Raw genomic sequence first — 15,843 nt, forward strand, 5'->3', positions numbered from 1 at the left:
GCAAAGTGCGAGATTAGAGGGAAAGTCGCACCAGCTTAGGCCCTGGATCCTGGTCATCCAGCATCCTGCGTCCTGAATCCTGGATCCCGCGGATCGCCAGTTGACTTTTTCAAATATTTGGGAAAAGTTCTCGAGTGTTGATCGCACGATTATAGCGGATAATCGCATTACAGTCCGACGTTTTATTGATCAACATTTGTAAACGATTTGCCATGGCATTTTGGGTGGAACACGCTAAACCGGGCCAAGGAATCTCAGGTAGTCTGGGCCACAAAAAAAAAAAAAAAGAAAATGCTGCGGCTTAACGCAGCCCCCGCCCACCGTAAAAAGGGGGCGGAAGGCCGAGGATGAGGGCCTTTCCCGATCTCCGGGCGATTAACCCTTGCTCTTGGTAGCAGTTTAGCCGGGCTAATTGAAGGCATTAGTTGTTTGTGGGTCGCGAGGTGGCTTCCGCCGAACTGCTTTGTCTGCAAATTAGCATCTTTCATATGGCTCGATCGGAGGAACTTCGCGCCCCTGCCCACAATCGTATGGTTTTGGCACTCCGACCGCACGACATTCGTCATGCACTCAGGGAAAAACACTCTGCGGTCTTCTATAATTTTGCACATTCGGTTAAAATCATGTTTTGCAGGGTATGCACAAGAAGGGAATACTCACAATCAATCGTTAAAGTTCACTTTAGAATATTATATTGATTAAAATTTGTTTAAATTTATTTAAAGTTGGTTCCTATTTTGTCTTAACAATAAAGTAATTTGTTTGAATGAAAAATTAAAATATTGCAACCTTTCGTTTAATGCATTATGTAAACTTTTTCAATTAGAAATATTATATTTGCTAGCGTACTTTATTTATGGATTTAAGTTGCCTAACAAGAAACCATTACTGTTTTAAAACAACACTATTAGGTCAATTTTAATAATGATTTTGCAAATATATATGTTTATCTAATTATTAACATTGAATAATTAAAAATTGATTTTTCCTTATACATTTTATTTATTTATATATATATTATAATTCTCAAGTTAAAGGCTTATAAATTATTTTGAAAAGATCTTAGGGCATCTATAATTGGGGAGAATTTATCACACAAAACTAAAAACGTTCTTACTTAAGGCCCTTTGTTACTATAAAATATGCTGTAAAAAGAATTTAAAATTTAAAATTAAAGTGTTGTCTTTCCCTGTGTATTTCGACGTCACACAGTCTGGTGGAAATTTTGCAGGTCATGTGGGATTGTGCCCGAAGGAGTGCTTCCTTATCCCAGGGGCAAAAGGGGAGCCCCTGCCACTTACACCCACTTTCGAGAAACTCATTAGCCTGGGGCACAACAAACGGAGCTGAGGAGGCTAAACAAAACAAAATCCCGGCCAATCGACTGCTAAACGCTGTCGGCACACATCTGAGACGGAGGCCAACAAATTGATCATTAAACAGAAGGCGCAAAGGTAGGCGCAACCCATCGTTGTCCAACAGCAGATCAGCAGATCAGCAGATCAGCATCAGGTCGAGATCAAACACCTGGGCCCTCGTCGACCTGCCGAAGAAAGTGACGAGGCCGCGACGTCAACAAGATTAATTTGTTTTCCGGCCGGGTCCGCCGAGTGGTTCCATCTCCTTCACCATCGCTATAAACATTTCCCATCCCAATCCCAATTCCGATCCCATCCCTCCTCCATCCATCAGCCAGCAACCTGTTGTCCAGTTCTCCGATTTGTAATTGCTCTGCTTTGTAGTCGATCAGCATCGATCGTGGATCGAGCATACATTCGATTACGAGTTTATCCAACCAACATCATTAGTTTTCTCGGAGTAGAGTCCACAAAGTAGGTGCCGTTTTTCTCACATCTCGCGGCTCTCGACTATCGACTCTTTCTTTGGATTCTGTGCTCGGACTTGGATTTGGGGATCTTCGGCGGCGTTTGTCCATTAGCCACGGCTCGCATCGGATATATGCGAATTTAAATAAAATTATTCAATTGTTTCATTAATCACTGGCCCTGGGCTGCGTTTCCTTTTCAAAAATGCATTGCAAATGGAAAATGATTTCCAGAGCCTGTGATTATTAATACATTAGTCCGCAAGAGTCTTGAGATATAAATTACCGAGGATGTGAACCAAGAACAAATTGCTTATGGCCAAAATGTGAGCTTTATATTTATTTAATCGGGTGGTCTGATGATATGGTTAAAAAAGAAATGGTGTTTGGATAATATTTAAAAAAATATGCCAGTATCACTTTAAATACTTCTTTATTATATTTTAATGTCATCCAACACGCTTTGTTCATTTTAAATTTAATAGTGTTAATTGGGAATGAGAAGATAGAATAGAAAAATAGATTTGCATATGTTCCTGTAAAAAATTTGAATTTCAATTTATTAAATTAGTTTATTAACTTATTTCCAGGGCGAGTCCTTATTTGTTTCTTTTGAAAATATTATCAGCTTGCAATAAATAAAAAAATTGACATCTTAAACATTTTTATTAACATCTTAATAAAACAAATCATTTAAGGATCTTTGGTATTTACCAATTCTTGATACATTTTTTTAAACAAATAATTTATACAACCCACTCGTGCTTCTTAATATTGATTAAAGCCTAGCAAAGATAAAAGTTACAGAAGCAAGAGAGGAATTTCGGTTGCCCCTTAAAATAACAAAAGGGTTTTAAAATTTTGGTTTTCAACAGCATAAAAAGCCTTTTTGCATTCTAAGCAAACGCTAACTCTCTCTATTTAATGAGATTGGTCTTATTAAGGGTACATTTTTTACCACTTTAATAAAAAGCATTTAAACAGAGGTCGCACCAGCAACATTTCGTAAACTGTGACACACCAAATCGATCGAGGAACATAAAAAATATGTGCAGCGGTTAGCGGTTCTAGATAAAAAGGCAGGGCATGGCGAATTGGGAGGCTGCAACCGAAACGCACACTTAATTTCCGCTTAATCAAACAGAACAGCGACCAGGGGCAGTCACATCAACCCACATCATCTGGAGCAGACGACCCTCCGCCCCAATCTCCGGACCAAAAAAAAAAAAACAAAAGAAAAACAGCGACAGACGCAGGGGCTCATTTGCATGGGCACTTTGATGGAGAGCGATGGGTGTCAGAGCATGAAGAGCTCGCCCCATTGCGCAATGGTGGATGTGGCTGTGGATGTGGATGGAAGCTGAAGCTGGTATTGCATCTTTTGGGAAGCTGCGACCAGTTGTCTTCACCACTTTTTCGGGGGAGCTGATTTCAAAGGAAAACTGGGAATTTTCCAGGAAAGTCTGCCAGCCTTGTAATCGCATTTACTATGGCCCAAATATCAAAAGATAACGCGATCGCCAGGATCAGAAACATAAAAATATATGAATAGCATTAACAAACTAACATCCAGTTGTACCTATAAATATATATTTTCTTTATATATTTTTTTATTAAGAGCCTATATTGACCGTACAATGTGTAATACACCTGATAACCAATGAATCATTATTTAAATACATTTTATTTAAATTTAATACATGTCATTAAATATTTGTCAAAAAATAGGAACCACCATACAAAAACTTATAGAGATCACTGCGAAATTTAATAACTGGTTTACTGAAGTTATAAGAAACATAATTTAAATTGATTGTAAACCCTTTTTTTTAATGCAATAACCATTTTGTGAATTTATAATTTATATATAGATAAATTAAATAAAATGTATTAATCACTTAATGACACCTAGAAATTTAACAAATAAATGCAATTAGTTTTCTGTGTGTGCCTAAAATTATAGATTTAAAAAACTGTATGTCAAAACTGAAATTTAAAAACAAGACTATCACTTGGTAAATAATATTATTGTTTATATATATTTATATCGTTATTCTCTTATTACCATAAATACTATTTGAGGACACACGCCACAAACTACAACCTCTGTGATGTGGATATAAAACCTCAATCATTGCCATTACCAAACAATCGCGGAATCCATTATGGTCTGATCAGTGGATCGTAAAATCGCGCCTCTTTCGCTGGAAGGATGAGGAAAAGTCGAAAAAATAACGTTGCAATCAGCGACCGTGAAATTGCAGCCAATATGTGGAAAGGTTATACATTAAATCCTCGCAAAGTTCCCGAAAAAATGTGTTCGTCCTGGAGGGAGGAAGTGAATTGCTAGTGAGGATGTGCTGATGTGCATTTTATGACGGTTCGGATGTGCATTTTGGGTTCCGTTCTAGCACTCTTCTGGGGAACAGGGAAGTTATATAGTGTGCGTGGGCCGAAGGTACAGGTAAGCCCGAAATCCAGCAACCAATTATAGCCAAATAAACAACTTTATGGCCAACCAATTGTGCATTAAAAATTATGTCAAAAAAGAGCGAGTCTTTTTTTATTGCGATCGGGTGTGAGTGTGGACCAATTCTGTTGTTTAAGCCAGCAAAAGGGTTTTTACGTTTTCGACTTTTGTTTTTGACTTTTTGACGGTTGTCTTGACTTTACTGAACTCTTTAGGTTCCTGGTAATTTTAAGTTGAACGATATTTTTATTGTTTTGCATATAAAGAGAAGTTTAACACTAATTTTGCCCTTTTTAGGGAAACGTGTTAAAAGAGTAAGAGTACCTAAAAGTGAAAGAAAACGGATTACATCCCTTGAAAAATACTATTTCCATAATGCTATAGAAAATGTACGAGTTTCGGGCGGTTTGTCCCACCCTAAGCCGCAAATAAAACACCATATTATGCATTATTTCAGACGAAGCTCCGCCCATGCTGGGTATTTTTAGGAACCGGGAACCGGGAACAAGAACGTCGAAAACTCCGCCCCAAATGTGAGAAGAAAACACAAATTTACCACAATACTTCGCTGCGTGGGCGTACCGAATCGAAGATTCGTCTTGCTCTTTTGGTAAACCGTGCGGTTAGAGTCGCAAACAGCCCAGCCCAGCCAATTGACCATATGAGAGGAATCGAAAAAACCAAGCGGGGTTCCTCCGGAGAGGTGACCTTCGGGCGGGAGTGGACTCCCTACTGAAAAATCCATGTGTCCCGGCCATGGGTGTAACGTTCTGGTTTCGGAATTGGTCGCGCATCATCGTCGCGCCGTGACCTTGATGGAATTTGCGACCCAGCACCACTCACTATGTGCGGTTTGGGTTCTGGTCGCAGTTTGGTCGCCGATCTCCGTCGACGCACAGCAAGGTGCGATTCCCGGGGAGATTGGCTGAGAGTTTCGCAGAAGAAGCGTAAATATTTTGGGTGATTATTTTAGATAATCTTCGACTAATGTCCTTGGATTGTCTCATTTTGTTCGGCAAGAGGGATATTTAAGTGCTTCCTGCTAAAACGAAGTTTACTATTTCTGTTTAGCTATCAATTACATACAAAATCCTCCAATCTAAATGCGTTTTATTTTATAAATTTGTTTAGTTGAGCTATGATTTTGCCATGAAATTTATTTTCGACTAGTGGCTGTTTAAATTCATTAGTTTTATTAAAGTTGCAATGAAAAAAAACAATCGATTTTCATTATAGTTCAGCAATATAAATTTATTCAAAATAAGCTATATATTCTTATTATTTTCTTATTATTTAATTTTAATTTTATTTAAAATTATAAACTTTAAATTGTGTGTATATGGTGTAAAAATAAAGTTAAACTAAAGAAAGTTAAAAATAAATTAAACTAGAAGTTTAAAGTTACATCCTTTACTTTAAGAAACATTACTGTCACTATTCACTGAATTTATTGTCCTTAAACCACTTTTAATAAAGCAAGTAAAGCTTTAGTTGATTATAAAAAGTTGTAAGGGCTGTTAGATATTTCAGTGAAAGATACCAAATAGCTTTGGTATTGCCAAATTTTAGTATCCTTTTAAGCCAGTGGTTTTTTTAGGCATTTAACGAAATATCGGTTTTTATTTATAGCAATAATCTTTTAAGAATTATAGTTATTTGAAAAGCCGTTATGCGTTTTACGGTCTCACTAAATTTAGAGTGCAGTGTAGCCACACCTGTTCAGCTGACTTTGGGATTTTCCAGGATCAGCTGTGCGGTCCCACTGTTTGGTCGGTCTTTATTTTTTACCATTTCCCACCCACCTCGAAATCAGGTAAAAAACTGCCCGAAATTACACAATGTCCGAGGAAAAGAAGAACGGCGATGAATTAAACGACCTGCTGGACAGTGAGTACAAGCCGGATATTCAATTGGAGATCCATTTCCGACCCCTTACATAATGCGCCCTACGTCGCCCACTTTTTGCACAGGTGCGCTGCAGGACTTCGACCAAAGCGGTGGCGACAAGAAGGAGAAGGCCTCGTCCTCGGATGCGGCGACCACCGAAGGAGCCGAGGGCTCCGAGGATCCCGATGCGTTTTTCATGTGAGTCACTGGGGGAATTTCATCTGGGCAGTTGAACTTTGTATTCTGACCTGTAACCCGCTTTTCAGTGAGCAGGCCAAGGTGCTGGCCGATCGCATGAACACGCTCTTCGGAGGCCCGAACACGCCCACTGGCGACATACCGCCCCTGCCCCAGGATCCCGACCAGATCATGGCCGGGTTCAAGAAGATGGCCGAGGCAGCTGCGCTCACCTTGAGCGGCGAGAACTCGGCCACGGACGAGGATGTCTCCAAGTATTCCGATAGCATTTCGCAGGCGCTCAAGGGCCTGCAGGAGGGCTCCGAGGACCTGGCCGCTCCCGCCTCCGAGAACGATATCGCCAGCATGTTTGGCTCCCTGAACCTGGACGGGGTACGCTTCATTTAACGTACACTTGACACCCTCAAACTTATCCTCTCCTAGCAGGCTGGCGGAGGCGATGGTAACATGTTCCTGCCTTTTATGGAGGGCATGATGCAGAGCCTGCTTTCGGCGGAGATCCTGCTGCCCAGCATCCGGGAGCTGCTGGAGAAGTACCCCAAGTACCTCGAGGAGAACGACGCCAAGATTTCGGCTGAGGACAAGGAGAGGTATGCGCTCAACCAACTCCAGTAGATCAGCACTTATAAAATATCGCTTATGCGCAGATACCAGAAGCAAATGGAGCTGTACAAGGTGATCGAGGGGCATTTACAGAGCGAGAAGGCCGACGATTCGGCCGCCGTGAAGCGCGAGAAGTTCCGCGTGGTGCTGGACGACATGCGCAAACTGCAAGACTACGGCCAGCCGCCGGCAGAGATTCTGGCCGAGACGGGCGGCGACCTGCCCTTCGGCGATCCCGCGTCGGCCGTAGCCGCCGGCGGTCCCGGTCCTCAGTGCCCCACCATGTAGCTGCTGGCGGAGCACGGTCGTCTCGTAGTGTGCCAATTGGTTAACTGTTGAGTGTTGCACATTTATTAGGCTAAGCAATTTGTATTTTATTTTATCCCCGACAAAACAATCTGGCGGTCGCTAATGGTTATCATCTTCTCTATTCAAACGAGCTATTATGTTTGTATTATCAGTTGGTTTATTAAGCTCTCTATACCTAAATACAATGCCCCGAAATACAACTAGAGGAAGAAGCGTCGTCGGGACTCCATGGCGTGCCGCTTGTTGCTGATGATCCAGGCGTAGTCGCCGGTCTTGCTGTCGAAGGTTCCCTCCTGCAGGGAGCGCAGTTTCAGGGTGAAACGCGGCCCCAGTTCGCGCAGCTTGACGCGCTTGCCCTCCTTGGAGAACTCGTAGCGGTGGTGGCGGAAGAATATGTAGTCTCGCTGGTTGTGGAACGTCACGGCACGGCGGCCACGGAACTCTGGATCATGGTGAAACAGGGCGCCAAGCATGCGGCCCACTGTCAGACCCAAACGGGTGGTAAAGTTGGTCAGGATCACCTCTGGCCTGTGCTTGGTTATCTCCTTGTGGTCGCGCTTTATGTCCGAGGTGAGCTTCACGTTGGACAGCTTGAAGTGTGCAGTGGGGCCGTTGGGCAGATGAATGACCAGCAGGCCATTCGGCTTCCTGCGATCCTCGTTGATGATCACCACGTCTGTGAACTCCTCGCGCTCCGCGCTCTTGCAGATCTTCTTTACCGACGACTTGTTCCTGATCTTCACCAGAGCGTTGGGGAATATGCGCGACAGTTCAAGCCCAAATTTGCGCGTCTTAGTCACCGGATTGTCAGCGAATGTGATCAGCACTTTGGGCTCGTAGGAGCGCTCGAAGTACGAGCTAAAATCGTCCAGTTCCAGCTCCTTTTGCAGCTCCTCGTTGTCGGAGTCGTTGAGATTGGCCACCTCTGTCTGGTCCTTCTCGCGCAGGCTCTCTATGGTGTGGCCCGGATTGGCAGGGACTCCTGCCTTGCGGCGGGCACGTCGCTCCTGCATCTTTTTCTTGTGCTTCTCCTTCTTCATCTTTTTGTAGAGGGCCAAACGCTGCTCCTTGTTGCGCATCAGGCTGAGCGGATTCAAGACCGGAATGCGTGTCTTCTTGTCATCATCATCGTCCTCATCGTCGTCCTCCTCGTCGTCTTCGTCCTCATCCTCGTCTACATCCTCACCAGACTCCTCCTTCTTCGGCTGTTTTTTACTGCTGGAGGCAGCTTCCTCATCGCTGCTGTCGGTAACTGGCCCCTCCTGGATATCCACATCCTGCGGCTCCTCTGCTTCAATGCTGGAATCACTGTCCGAGTCCTGCTCAACCGGCGGAGGTGCTGGTTTTCGCTTAATTTTAATCATTTTGCGTTTAATTGAGAAAAGTTAAACAAATGTAAGCGGCACGTGTTGATATTCTTCTTCTTCCTAAACTCATTCACACCGAAACGCGGGCAACCAGATGTTGACCGCAGTGTTGGTAAACGGTTAAGCCGAAACGTGTAGTTTGTAAACAAAAGTATTTATTAGCAATGGGATTTCGGGTTTTAGAACTGTTCAGCGGCATTGGCGGCATGCATTATGCATTTAAATGTGAGTTGGGCAACTTTAGTAAAATATACAATTAAAAAATTCCTCATCAGACGCGCAACTAGAAGGAGAAATTGTGGCCGCCATGGATGTGAACACTGTGGCCAATGCTGTTTATGCGCATAACTACGGCAGTAATGTCGTAAAAACCAGGAATATCCAGAGTCTGAATGCAAAGGAAGTTGCGAAACTGCAGGCCAACCTGCTTCTGATGTCCCCGCCCTGCCAGCCCCACACTCGCCAAGGGTTGCAAAGGGACACGGAGGACAAGCGGTCGGACGCACTTACTCACCTTTGTTCGCTCATTCCGGAGTGCAAAGACCTACAGTACATCCTCATGGAAAACGTCAAGGGATTTGAGAGCTCGCAGGCGAGGAATCAGTTTATTGAGGCTCTGGAGAAGGCGGAATTCCATTGGCGGGAGTTCATACTGACGCCCACACAATTTAATGTTCCAAATACCCGATATCGCTACTATTGCATTGCCCGCAAAAATCAGGATTTTCCATTTGCTGGCGGCAAGATCTTGGAGGAAATGCCAGGGGTCAAGACCGGGGATCAGATTCTCTCCCAAATATCTCAGATCTTGGACAAAAATGTAACTTCCGATTTCCTAGTGCCCGATGATGTTTTAACCAAAAGGGTTATGGTCATGGACATAATCCATCCCACGCAAAGTAGATCCATGTGCTTTACGAAGGGCTACACCCACTATACCGAGGGCACGGGATCTGCATTTACACCCTTGTCAGAGGCGGAATCCCATCGGATCTTTGAGCTGGTCAAGGAAATCGACGAAAGTAATCAGGAAACCGGGAAATCGGAGGAGGTTTTGCAGCAGCGATTGGATCTCTTGCATCAAGTGAAACTGCGCTATTTCACACCTCGCGAAGTGGCCCGTCTGATGAGTTTTCCCGAAGAATTCGAGTTTCCCGCAGAAACAACGAATCGACAAAAGTATCGCCTGCTGGGAAATAGTATTAATGTTAAGGTTGTAGGTGAATTGATAAAATTGTTGACTTTAAAATAAATGGTTGTCAAAGGCTTAACTAATTTTACTTTTGAGAAGTAAAATACAAGCAATTTTATTTTATAGTCTTTATATATTAACTGATATATAAAAATCAAAGTATTGACTAGGTAGGAAAACCTAAACAATTTTTAAACTAAAATTAATTTTATATGTTTAGTTGGTCTTATCATGAAAAAGATATTTAAAAACCAAAATTTCTTCGCGCCTAGTGTTACTAATGCTGAATATCGCAACGGTATTTTTGGTAAGAAAAATAGCAACATTTTATTTGCTATAACATCTGGCCACACTGTCTTTGATTAATCAACATCGGGAGATTAGTTTACGCAGAAAAAACAATAATAATTGCCGTTCTCGCTGGTTGAAAAAGTTTCAAAATGATACCCAAAAAGACGACGGTTAAGGATTCACACATTGTGAAGATAGCGGTGGAGCGAGAGAACCATATGGCGCAGTTGATAAACCTGGATCAAAGGCATCCCCTGGCAAGTGAGTAAATAAAAGAGAATAACTAAGATTACAGGCTTGGTAGGCACTTCTACTATGGAAAACTTATTTAAATCAAGTTAAATAGGCTAACTTAAAGGAGTAAATTAAAATTTTGGTTGATATAAAGGCAAGAAACACAGAAGACAAAACGCATCAAACCAACGCCCTTTACTATAAATTCAAGTGTTATCGTGATGTCAGCGCCCTCCCATTGCCCATTCCTCATTAAAATTCAGAACGTTAAATTAGACAGGAAGTCGATTTTATCGTATACTCATCTCTTTTTTACCCATTCGAGGCAAAATCCAGGACATATGCAATGGTTGGGCCATCAGTGATCACCAGAACTACGCCCTTCAGTTCTGCGAGTCCAACAATCAAAAGTATGTGACCGAAAAGAACCGGAATGAGATCAAGAACGGCTCCGTACTGCGGCTGCAGTACTCACCGTCGAAAACGGCCAGCGATGCCATGGAGGTCCTGCTCAACGGAAATCCCCAGGAGAAGGCGCAGCGCCTCAAGGAACTGACCTCGCTGAGCACCGATCACACCTTCGCCCTGGAGTTCATCAAGGAGAAGGGTCTCGACACGCTCATCAAGATGATCGAGGATGGCGGACAGACAAACGAGGACATTCTCAAGTACAGCCTGGCCAGCTTCGTGGAGCTGATGGAGCACGGCACGGTGTCCTGGGAAGTGCCGGAAAACTCGTTCGTGGCTCGCAACATCGAGATTGTGAGGAACTTCCAGAAGTATCCCACGAACTGCGGTGAGAGCGCCCTGTCCAACCTGGAGAACATTGTGATGTGCAGCAATAAGCACGTCCTGGTTGCCGAGGACATCAAGTTGCAGGACATTTTGCGACTTCTGCAGGAGGTGAACTCTCCAGTGATGCGCCAGAATGCCATCGCCCTGCTAAACGCCCTGTTTGTCAAAGCGGACGAAGCCCGCCGAAGGACCATCGCACACACCATCAGCGCCAAGCAGTTCCGCCTGGCCCTCATTGGCAACGGTCTGGGCACCGAGATGACCCACCAGCTGTATGTGCTGCAAACTCTGACCCTCGGCCTGCTGGAGAAGCGGATGCGCATGAAGATGAATGCCCAGGACCAGGATGCCCATGAGAAGATCAAGGAGCTGCGTCGGATCGCCTTCGACGATCATACCAACGCTTTGAACCAGAATGACGATCACATCCGACGTGGTGGTGGATCCGGAGCTGGCAACGTGAACTTCTCGCAGTACTACAAAAAGCTGGGATTCAAATGCGACATCAATCCTGCCCAGGATTTCATTGAGACACCACCGGGTAAGAAATCACTACCGTGTTATAGTTGCTTTACATTATATTTAAACACTAATCTTTCAGGCATATTGGCGTTGGATTGCATGGTGTACTTTGCCCGCAACTACACTCAGCAGTATGCAAAGATTGTGCGTGAGAACTCGTGCCGTGCGGACGAGCACGAGTGTCCGTTCGGACGCACCTCCATCGAGCTGGTCAAAGTGCTGTGCGACATCCTGCGCATTGGCGAGCCGCCAGCAGAGCAATCCGGCGACTTCCAACCCATGTTCTTCACCCATGACTCGCCGTTTGAGGAATTCTTCTGCATCTGTGTGATTACGCTGAATCGCACATGGAAGGATATGCGGGCCACTGCCGAGGACTTCACCACCACCTTTAGCGTGGTGCGGGAGCAGATCCAGCGCACTCTCAAGCTCAGGCCCGAGAACTTGGAGGATTTTCGCAACAAGATCGCCTTGCTAACCTATCAGCAGATCACAACGCTGCGTCAGCAGGAGCGCACGTCAAAGGAGGAATGCGATTCCACTGCCTCGGCGATTGTAAAGCTTAAAGAGAAGATATCGCCGCATATACTGGAACTCATCAAACAGCAGCGGCTTTCGTTTTTGGTTGAAGGTAGGACGCTCTCATGAATAAATATATTTTTATAATACTAATTACTTTTGTGATAGGCACACGTTTCGCAAAATATTTGCGAGGAACCAGAACTAAGGATAAGTTCTGGTACGCCCGCCTCTCGCCCAACCACAAGGTCATTCATTACGGCGATTGCGATGAGAAGAACATACCCACCATGGAGGAGCTGCCCAAGAAGCTGCCCATCAGTGAGATTAAGCAGTTGCTGGAGGGCAAGGAATGTCCGCACATGAAAGAAACTCGCATTAGGAAGTCCGCCGTAAATCTGGCATTTTCCATTACGTTCGAGAATATGGAGCACTCCACGTTGGATTTTGTGGCGCCTGACGAGAGCATATTCAACTACTGGACGGACGGGATTAATGCCCTGCTCTGCCAGCCGATGGTGAGCAAGCAAAAGAACGAGGACTTCGACACCCTGCTGTCCATGGAGATTAAGCTGCGCCTGCTGGACACCGAGGGTGTGGACATCAGCAAGGACCCACCGCCCATTCCCGAGGACCCGGAAAACTACGACTTTTGCTTCGAGAGCTAAGCATACTGCACACACTAACCATACAAAATATCGATTCATTCTAGACTCCCATCACCCAAGATACATGCCAAAGTGTACCCACTACATATATATATTCTCCGATCTGATCTTCTGCTAGTATTACTTGTGCAATTCCCCGAACACAAAATGAACAAACTGGTGCGGGCACTCGCGAGTGGCTTGCCCCTGCCTAGCCATTTAGTGAACTTTTACACCATTTATTATTATAGTAGGTATATAATATATAGAGATCATTAAATAACACATTTTATACATAACAATTTTGTACAAAAACTAATGTGAGAAGCGTATTCTTATCCGAGGCTTTAAGGTAACAAGTTGGAAAAGCGAAAAGCTCGGCTGGCCGATGCTTGGACATCAGTGCGGAAGGGAATTTGTCGGTTTCTAATGAAGTAATTGCAACTTGGAGTAGTGTAAATTGATTTGATTTTAATTGGGCTACCTTTTGTAATCCCCTCCTTCCTCAATGATACCTAGATTGCAATTGTAGATGATAAAACACGCACTTGCTGACTTGCGGTTCGAATTTGGAAGCATTCGAATAAGCACAAAGCCTGCGGAGCAAAACCAAACTGGCAGCCTACCCGAGTGGGTCTCTGGCTGCCTCCTCGCATCATTATCCACGCACGGGCAGCTTGCGCCGGCGAGCAGGGGCTCGATCCTAGATCCTTAATCAAATGTTATCCTCCAGCAGAAGGTCGTTGTCATCGCCTCTATCCGGCAGGCATACGAAGAACTCCAGCAGATTGAGGATGGGTCCGCGCGAGAATGGATTCTGGTAGCGACCGCGCTTGTCCCGCAGATACGGATATCGCTTGTAGTTGAACATCTCGTTTGTGGTGAGGTTCATGCAGGCGTGCAGGATCTGTAGGGGCACAAAGAGCTGAGCAATGGGATTTCTCTGGAAAATAAGCACCTACCGAAGTGCACGTGAGTATCCAACCTAGTCCGCAGAACACAACCGCCTCGATGAGACCCAGGACATAAAGCATCGTGAAGCCCTCAATCATGACGCAGTAGCAGGCAAAGTATATGGTGAAGGAGCAGTTGACGGCCACCGATAGGACAAACAGGAAGAACCACATCCTGTTGCGCAGTCCCACGCAGTTGTAGATAAAGGGGCAGTGGTGATCGAAGTACGAGACGCACCGGTTGCACACGCGGCAGTGCTTGGCCCTCAGCGGACGCAGGCACCGGCAGCTGTGGCACAGCCTGGTCAGCATCACGTTCCGCTTCTTCAGCTTGTCGAAGTACGGGATCTGCTTGATGGCCCGATAGTAGGCATCCGAACTGAGTGGTATGTACCCCGGATCCCGACGGTTGGCAATCGCCCAGCTGATCCACATCACCGCGTTCCAGTAGATGAAGCAATAGTGCGACCGCCTCAGTATGTTCCACGTGATGGGGATGGCGCGGATCATGTACATGGGGTAGCCCCACAGCAGCACCGAGAAGAGGAACAGGAACAGCGGTCCCTTGGAGTCTCCCGCACCGCCAAAGAGCCAGCCCCAGCTCTCCGAAACCGAGGGAATCCAGCGGGACTTCTTCTTCACCTCGCCGTAGAGCAGACGCACCACATCCTGGTGCTGATGAGCCTGGGCCAGCATGATGGGCGTCTTTCCATTCTTGTCCCTCGGCTCCAGATCCAGCTGCGATTTCTCGCACAGCAGGCGCACACAGGTCATGTTACCGGAGAGGCAAGCCAGGTGCAGCGGCGTCGACCCGAAGTTGTCTGTTTTTTGCAGTTCCACGCCGGAGTACATGAGCAGTCGCATCAGGTCAGCATGCCCCTTGTAGGCCGCCCAATGCAGCGCCGTATCGCCGTTGATGTCCGTCAGGCTGTTCAGCGCTCCCATGCCCAGCAGATAGGCGGCCGTGGCTGTGCGACCGTACATGCAGGCCAGGTGCAGCGGGGTCAGTCCTTTGAAGTCCGCCGCATTGACGGCTACTCCGGCCTGGAGGAGAACCTGTACGACGGAGACGTGGCCCTTCCGGCACGCCCAGTGGATGGGCCTCGGACCCTGCGTTCCCAGGCAGGGCAGATCAATGGGGGCAGTGCGCTCGATAAGGTACCTCATCAGCTGGACATTCCCGTTCAGAGCTATCCAGTGGGCGGGCGTGTAGCCATGACGATCCCGGGCCGACAAACACTCCAGGCCGAACTTGTCCACCAGGTTCTCCACCTCGCTGACCTCCCCGTTCTTGATGATGTCGAAGATGTCGTCCAGATTCACGGTGGTTGCCCCATCCAGTCCCTCGAAGAGCAACACGTTTTCATGGTCCTCCACGTCTCCGCCGCCGTGTCCTCCGCCCTCCCCGCGTCCCGCTAAGGGAGGCGAGTGCGGCCGGTGATCCAGGTGGATGTCGTCGGCGTGGGCGTGGCCATCCTCCTCCGCCACGACCATGTTGCAGGAGGAGGAGGCGGTCAGGGGCAGGGCCCAAACGCTGCGCGCCGCCCCCGGACTTGGGTGCACCTTCGAGGCCATGTAGAACTCGAAGTCCACGCCCAGACGGTCCGCCGTTCCACCGTTGCCTTGATGCAGGGGGTTTTCCAGTAGGTGTGCAATCTTGTCGCCTTTTCCCGTAACGCTCAGACCGAAATTTTCAGATCGCTTGGCCAATTTGAAGCGGAACACGCTACGTAAACACGACTGCACTCGATGGCAAGGAAATTATGTCAGCACTGTGAGAAAATCAATAGTTGACCCGAAAGGCAGGACTCGAATTGGGGCCATTTTCGAACTCGAGTTGGCGCCAAAGCGATAACAGCTGACCGTTATTTTCGGTGTTCCAAACGAAGTGTGGCCAACTTGGCTTTTTTCACGCTAAGACACTGAAACAAAGCTTAAACGATGGGTGTATTCTTTCATAATGAAAATTTGGCCCTCCTTTTTATAAAAAAGTTGAAGATTGTCTTAAAATATTAGACTATTTAAGCATTT

The 15,843-nt window shown here is 46.0% G+C and overlaps 5 protein-coding genes across 7 annotated transcripts; 3 read left to right on the forward strand and 2 right to left on the reverse strand.

The window, feature by feature from the left end:
- The first annotated feature begins 6,024 nt into the window (after positions 1-6,024).
- Positions 6,025-7,413, forward strand: LOC128261499 (peroxisomal biogenesis factor 19). 2 transcript variants are annotated; one of them, XM_052995230.1, is made up of 5 exons: positions 6,025-6,182; positions 6,266-6,380; positions 6,449-6,752; positions 6,804-6,970; positions 7,028-7,413. In XM_052995230.1, exons 1-5 carry the CDS (start codon positions 6,134-6,136, stop codon positions 7,269-7,271), a joined length of 879 nt encoding a protein of 292 aa, XP_052851190.1. In that variant the 5' UTR covers positions 6,025-6,133; the 3' UTR covers positions 7,272-7,413. The 2 variants fall into 2 exon arrangements, with proteins under 2 accessions (XP_052851190.1, XP_052851189.1); XM_052995229.1 differs by having other exon boundaries at positions 6,119-6,182; positions 6,807-6,970.
- A 13-nt stretch (positions 7,414-7,426) lies between these two features.
- On the reverse strand, positions 7,427-8,697 carry LOC128261496 (probable ribosome production factor 1). The gene has a single exon (XM_052995227.1). The coding sequence runs from the start codon at positions 8,654-8,656 to the stop codon at positions 7,493-7,495; it is 1,164 nt and encodes a 387-aa protein (XP_052851187.1). The 5' UTR covers positions 8,657-8,697; the 3' UTR covers positions 7,427-7,492.
- Positions 8,698-8,779: 82 nt separating this feature from the next.
- Positions 8,780-9,916, forward strand: LOC128261500 (tRNA (cytosine(38)-C(5))-methyltransferase). Its single transcript, XM_052995231.1, has 2 exons — positions 8,780-8,884; positions 8,935-9,916. Exons 1-2 carry the CDS (start codon positions 8,824-8,826, stop codon positions 9,909-9,911), a joined length of 1,038 nt encoding a protein of 345 aa, XP_052851191.1. The 5' UTR covers positions 8,780-8,823; the 3' UTR covers positions 9,912-9,916.
- Positions 9,917-10,176: 260 nt separating this feature from the next.
- LOC128261490 (engulfment and cell motility protein 1) lies at positions 10,177-13,178 on the forward strand. Its single transcript, XM_052995217.1, has 4 exons — positions 10,177-10,403; positions 10,702-11,712; positions 11,773-12,324; positions 12,381-13,178. Exons 1-4 carry the CDS (start codon positions 10,292-10,294, stop codon positions 12,878-12,880), a joined length of 2,175 nt encoding a protein of 724 aa, XP_052851177.1. The 5' UTR covers positions 10,177-10,291; the 3' UTR covers positions 12,881-13,178.
- On the reverse strand, positions 13,083-15,699 carry LOC128261492 (uncharacterized). 2 transcript variants are annotated; one of them, XR_008268259.1, is made up of 3 exons: positions 13,822-15,699; positions 13,344-13,766; positions 13,083-13,285 (listed from the first exon to the last, which is right to left on the reverse strand). XR_008268259.1 is itself a non-coding variant. In XM_052995219.1 (2 exons), exons 1-2 carry the CDS (start codon positions 15,385-15,387, stop codon positions 13,575-13,577), a joined length of 1,758 nt encoding a protein of 585 aa, XP_052851179.1. In that variant the 5' UTR covers positions 15,388-15,699; the 3' UTR covers positions 13,083-13,574. The 2 variants fall into 2 exon arrangements, 1 of the variants encoding a protein (XP_052851179.1); XM_052995219.1 differs by having other exon boundaries at positions 13,083-13,766.
- Positions 15,700-15,843: the final 144 nt, after the last annotated feature.

This window comes from Drosophila gunungcola, unplaced genomic scaffold (genome assembly GCF_025200985.1).
Source record: "Drosophila gunungcola strain Sukarami unplaced genomic scaffold, Dgunungcola_SK_2 000001F, whole genome shotgun sequence".
Taxonomy (NCBI): domain Eukaryota; kingdom Metazoa; phylum Arthropoda; class Insecta; order Diptera; family Drosophilidae; genus Drosophila; species Drosophila gunungcola.

Bases quoted from the DNA above. Each gene is read 5' to 3' on its own strand.
- LOC128261499 (XM_052995230.1), top strand. From the start codon at position 6,134: ATGTCCGAGGAAAAGAAGAACGGCGATGAATTAAACGACCTGCTGGAC. The intron at 6,183-6,265 runs GTGAGTACAAGC...CTTTTTGCACAG, and splicing joins ATTAAACGACCTGCTGGACA to GTGCGCTGCAGGACTTCGAC. The intron at 6,381-6,448 runs GTGAGTCACTGG...CCCGCTTTTCAG, and splicing joins GATCCCGATGCGTTTTTCAT to TGAGCAGGCCAAGGTGCTGG.
- LOC128261496 (XM_052995227.1), bottom strand. From the start codon at position 8,656: ATGATTAAAATTAAGCGAAAACCAGCACCTCCGCCGGTTGAGCAGGAC.
- LOC128261500 (XM_052995231.1), top strand. From the start codon at position 8,824: ATGGGATTTCGGGTTTTAGAACTGTTCAGCGGCATTGGCGGCATGCAT. The intron at 8,885-8,934 runs GTGAGTTGGGCA...ATTCCTCATCAG, and splicing joins CATGCATTATGCATTTAAAT to ACGCGCAACTAGAAGGAGAA.
- LOC128261490 (XM_052995217.1), top strand. From the start codon at position 10,292: ATGATACCCAAAAAGACGACGGTTAAGGATTCACACATTGTGAAGATA. The intron at 11,713-11,772 runs GTAAGAAATCAC...CTAATCTTTCAG, and splicing joins TTTCATTGAGACACCACCGG to GCATATTGGCGTTGGATTGC. The intron at 12,325-12,380 runs GTAGGACGCTCT...CTTTTGTGATAG, and splicing joins GCTTTCGTTTTTGGTTGAAG to GCACACGTTTCGCAAAATAT.
- LOC128261492 (XM_052995219.1), bottom strand. From the start codon at position 15,387: ATGGCCTCGAAGGTGCACCCAAGTCCGGGGGCGGCGCGCAGCGTTTGG. The intron at 13,767-13,821 runs GTAGGTGCTTAT...GTGCCCCTACAG, and splicing joins GGATACTCACGTGCACTTCG to ATCCTGCACGCCTGCATGAA.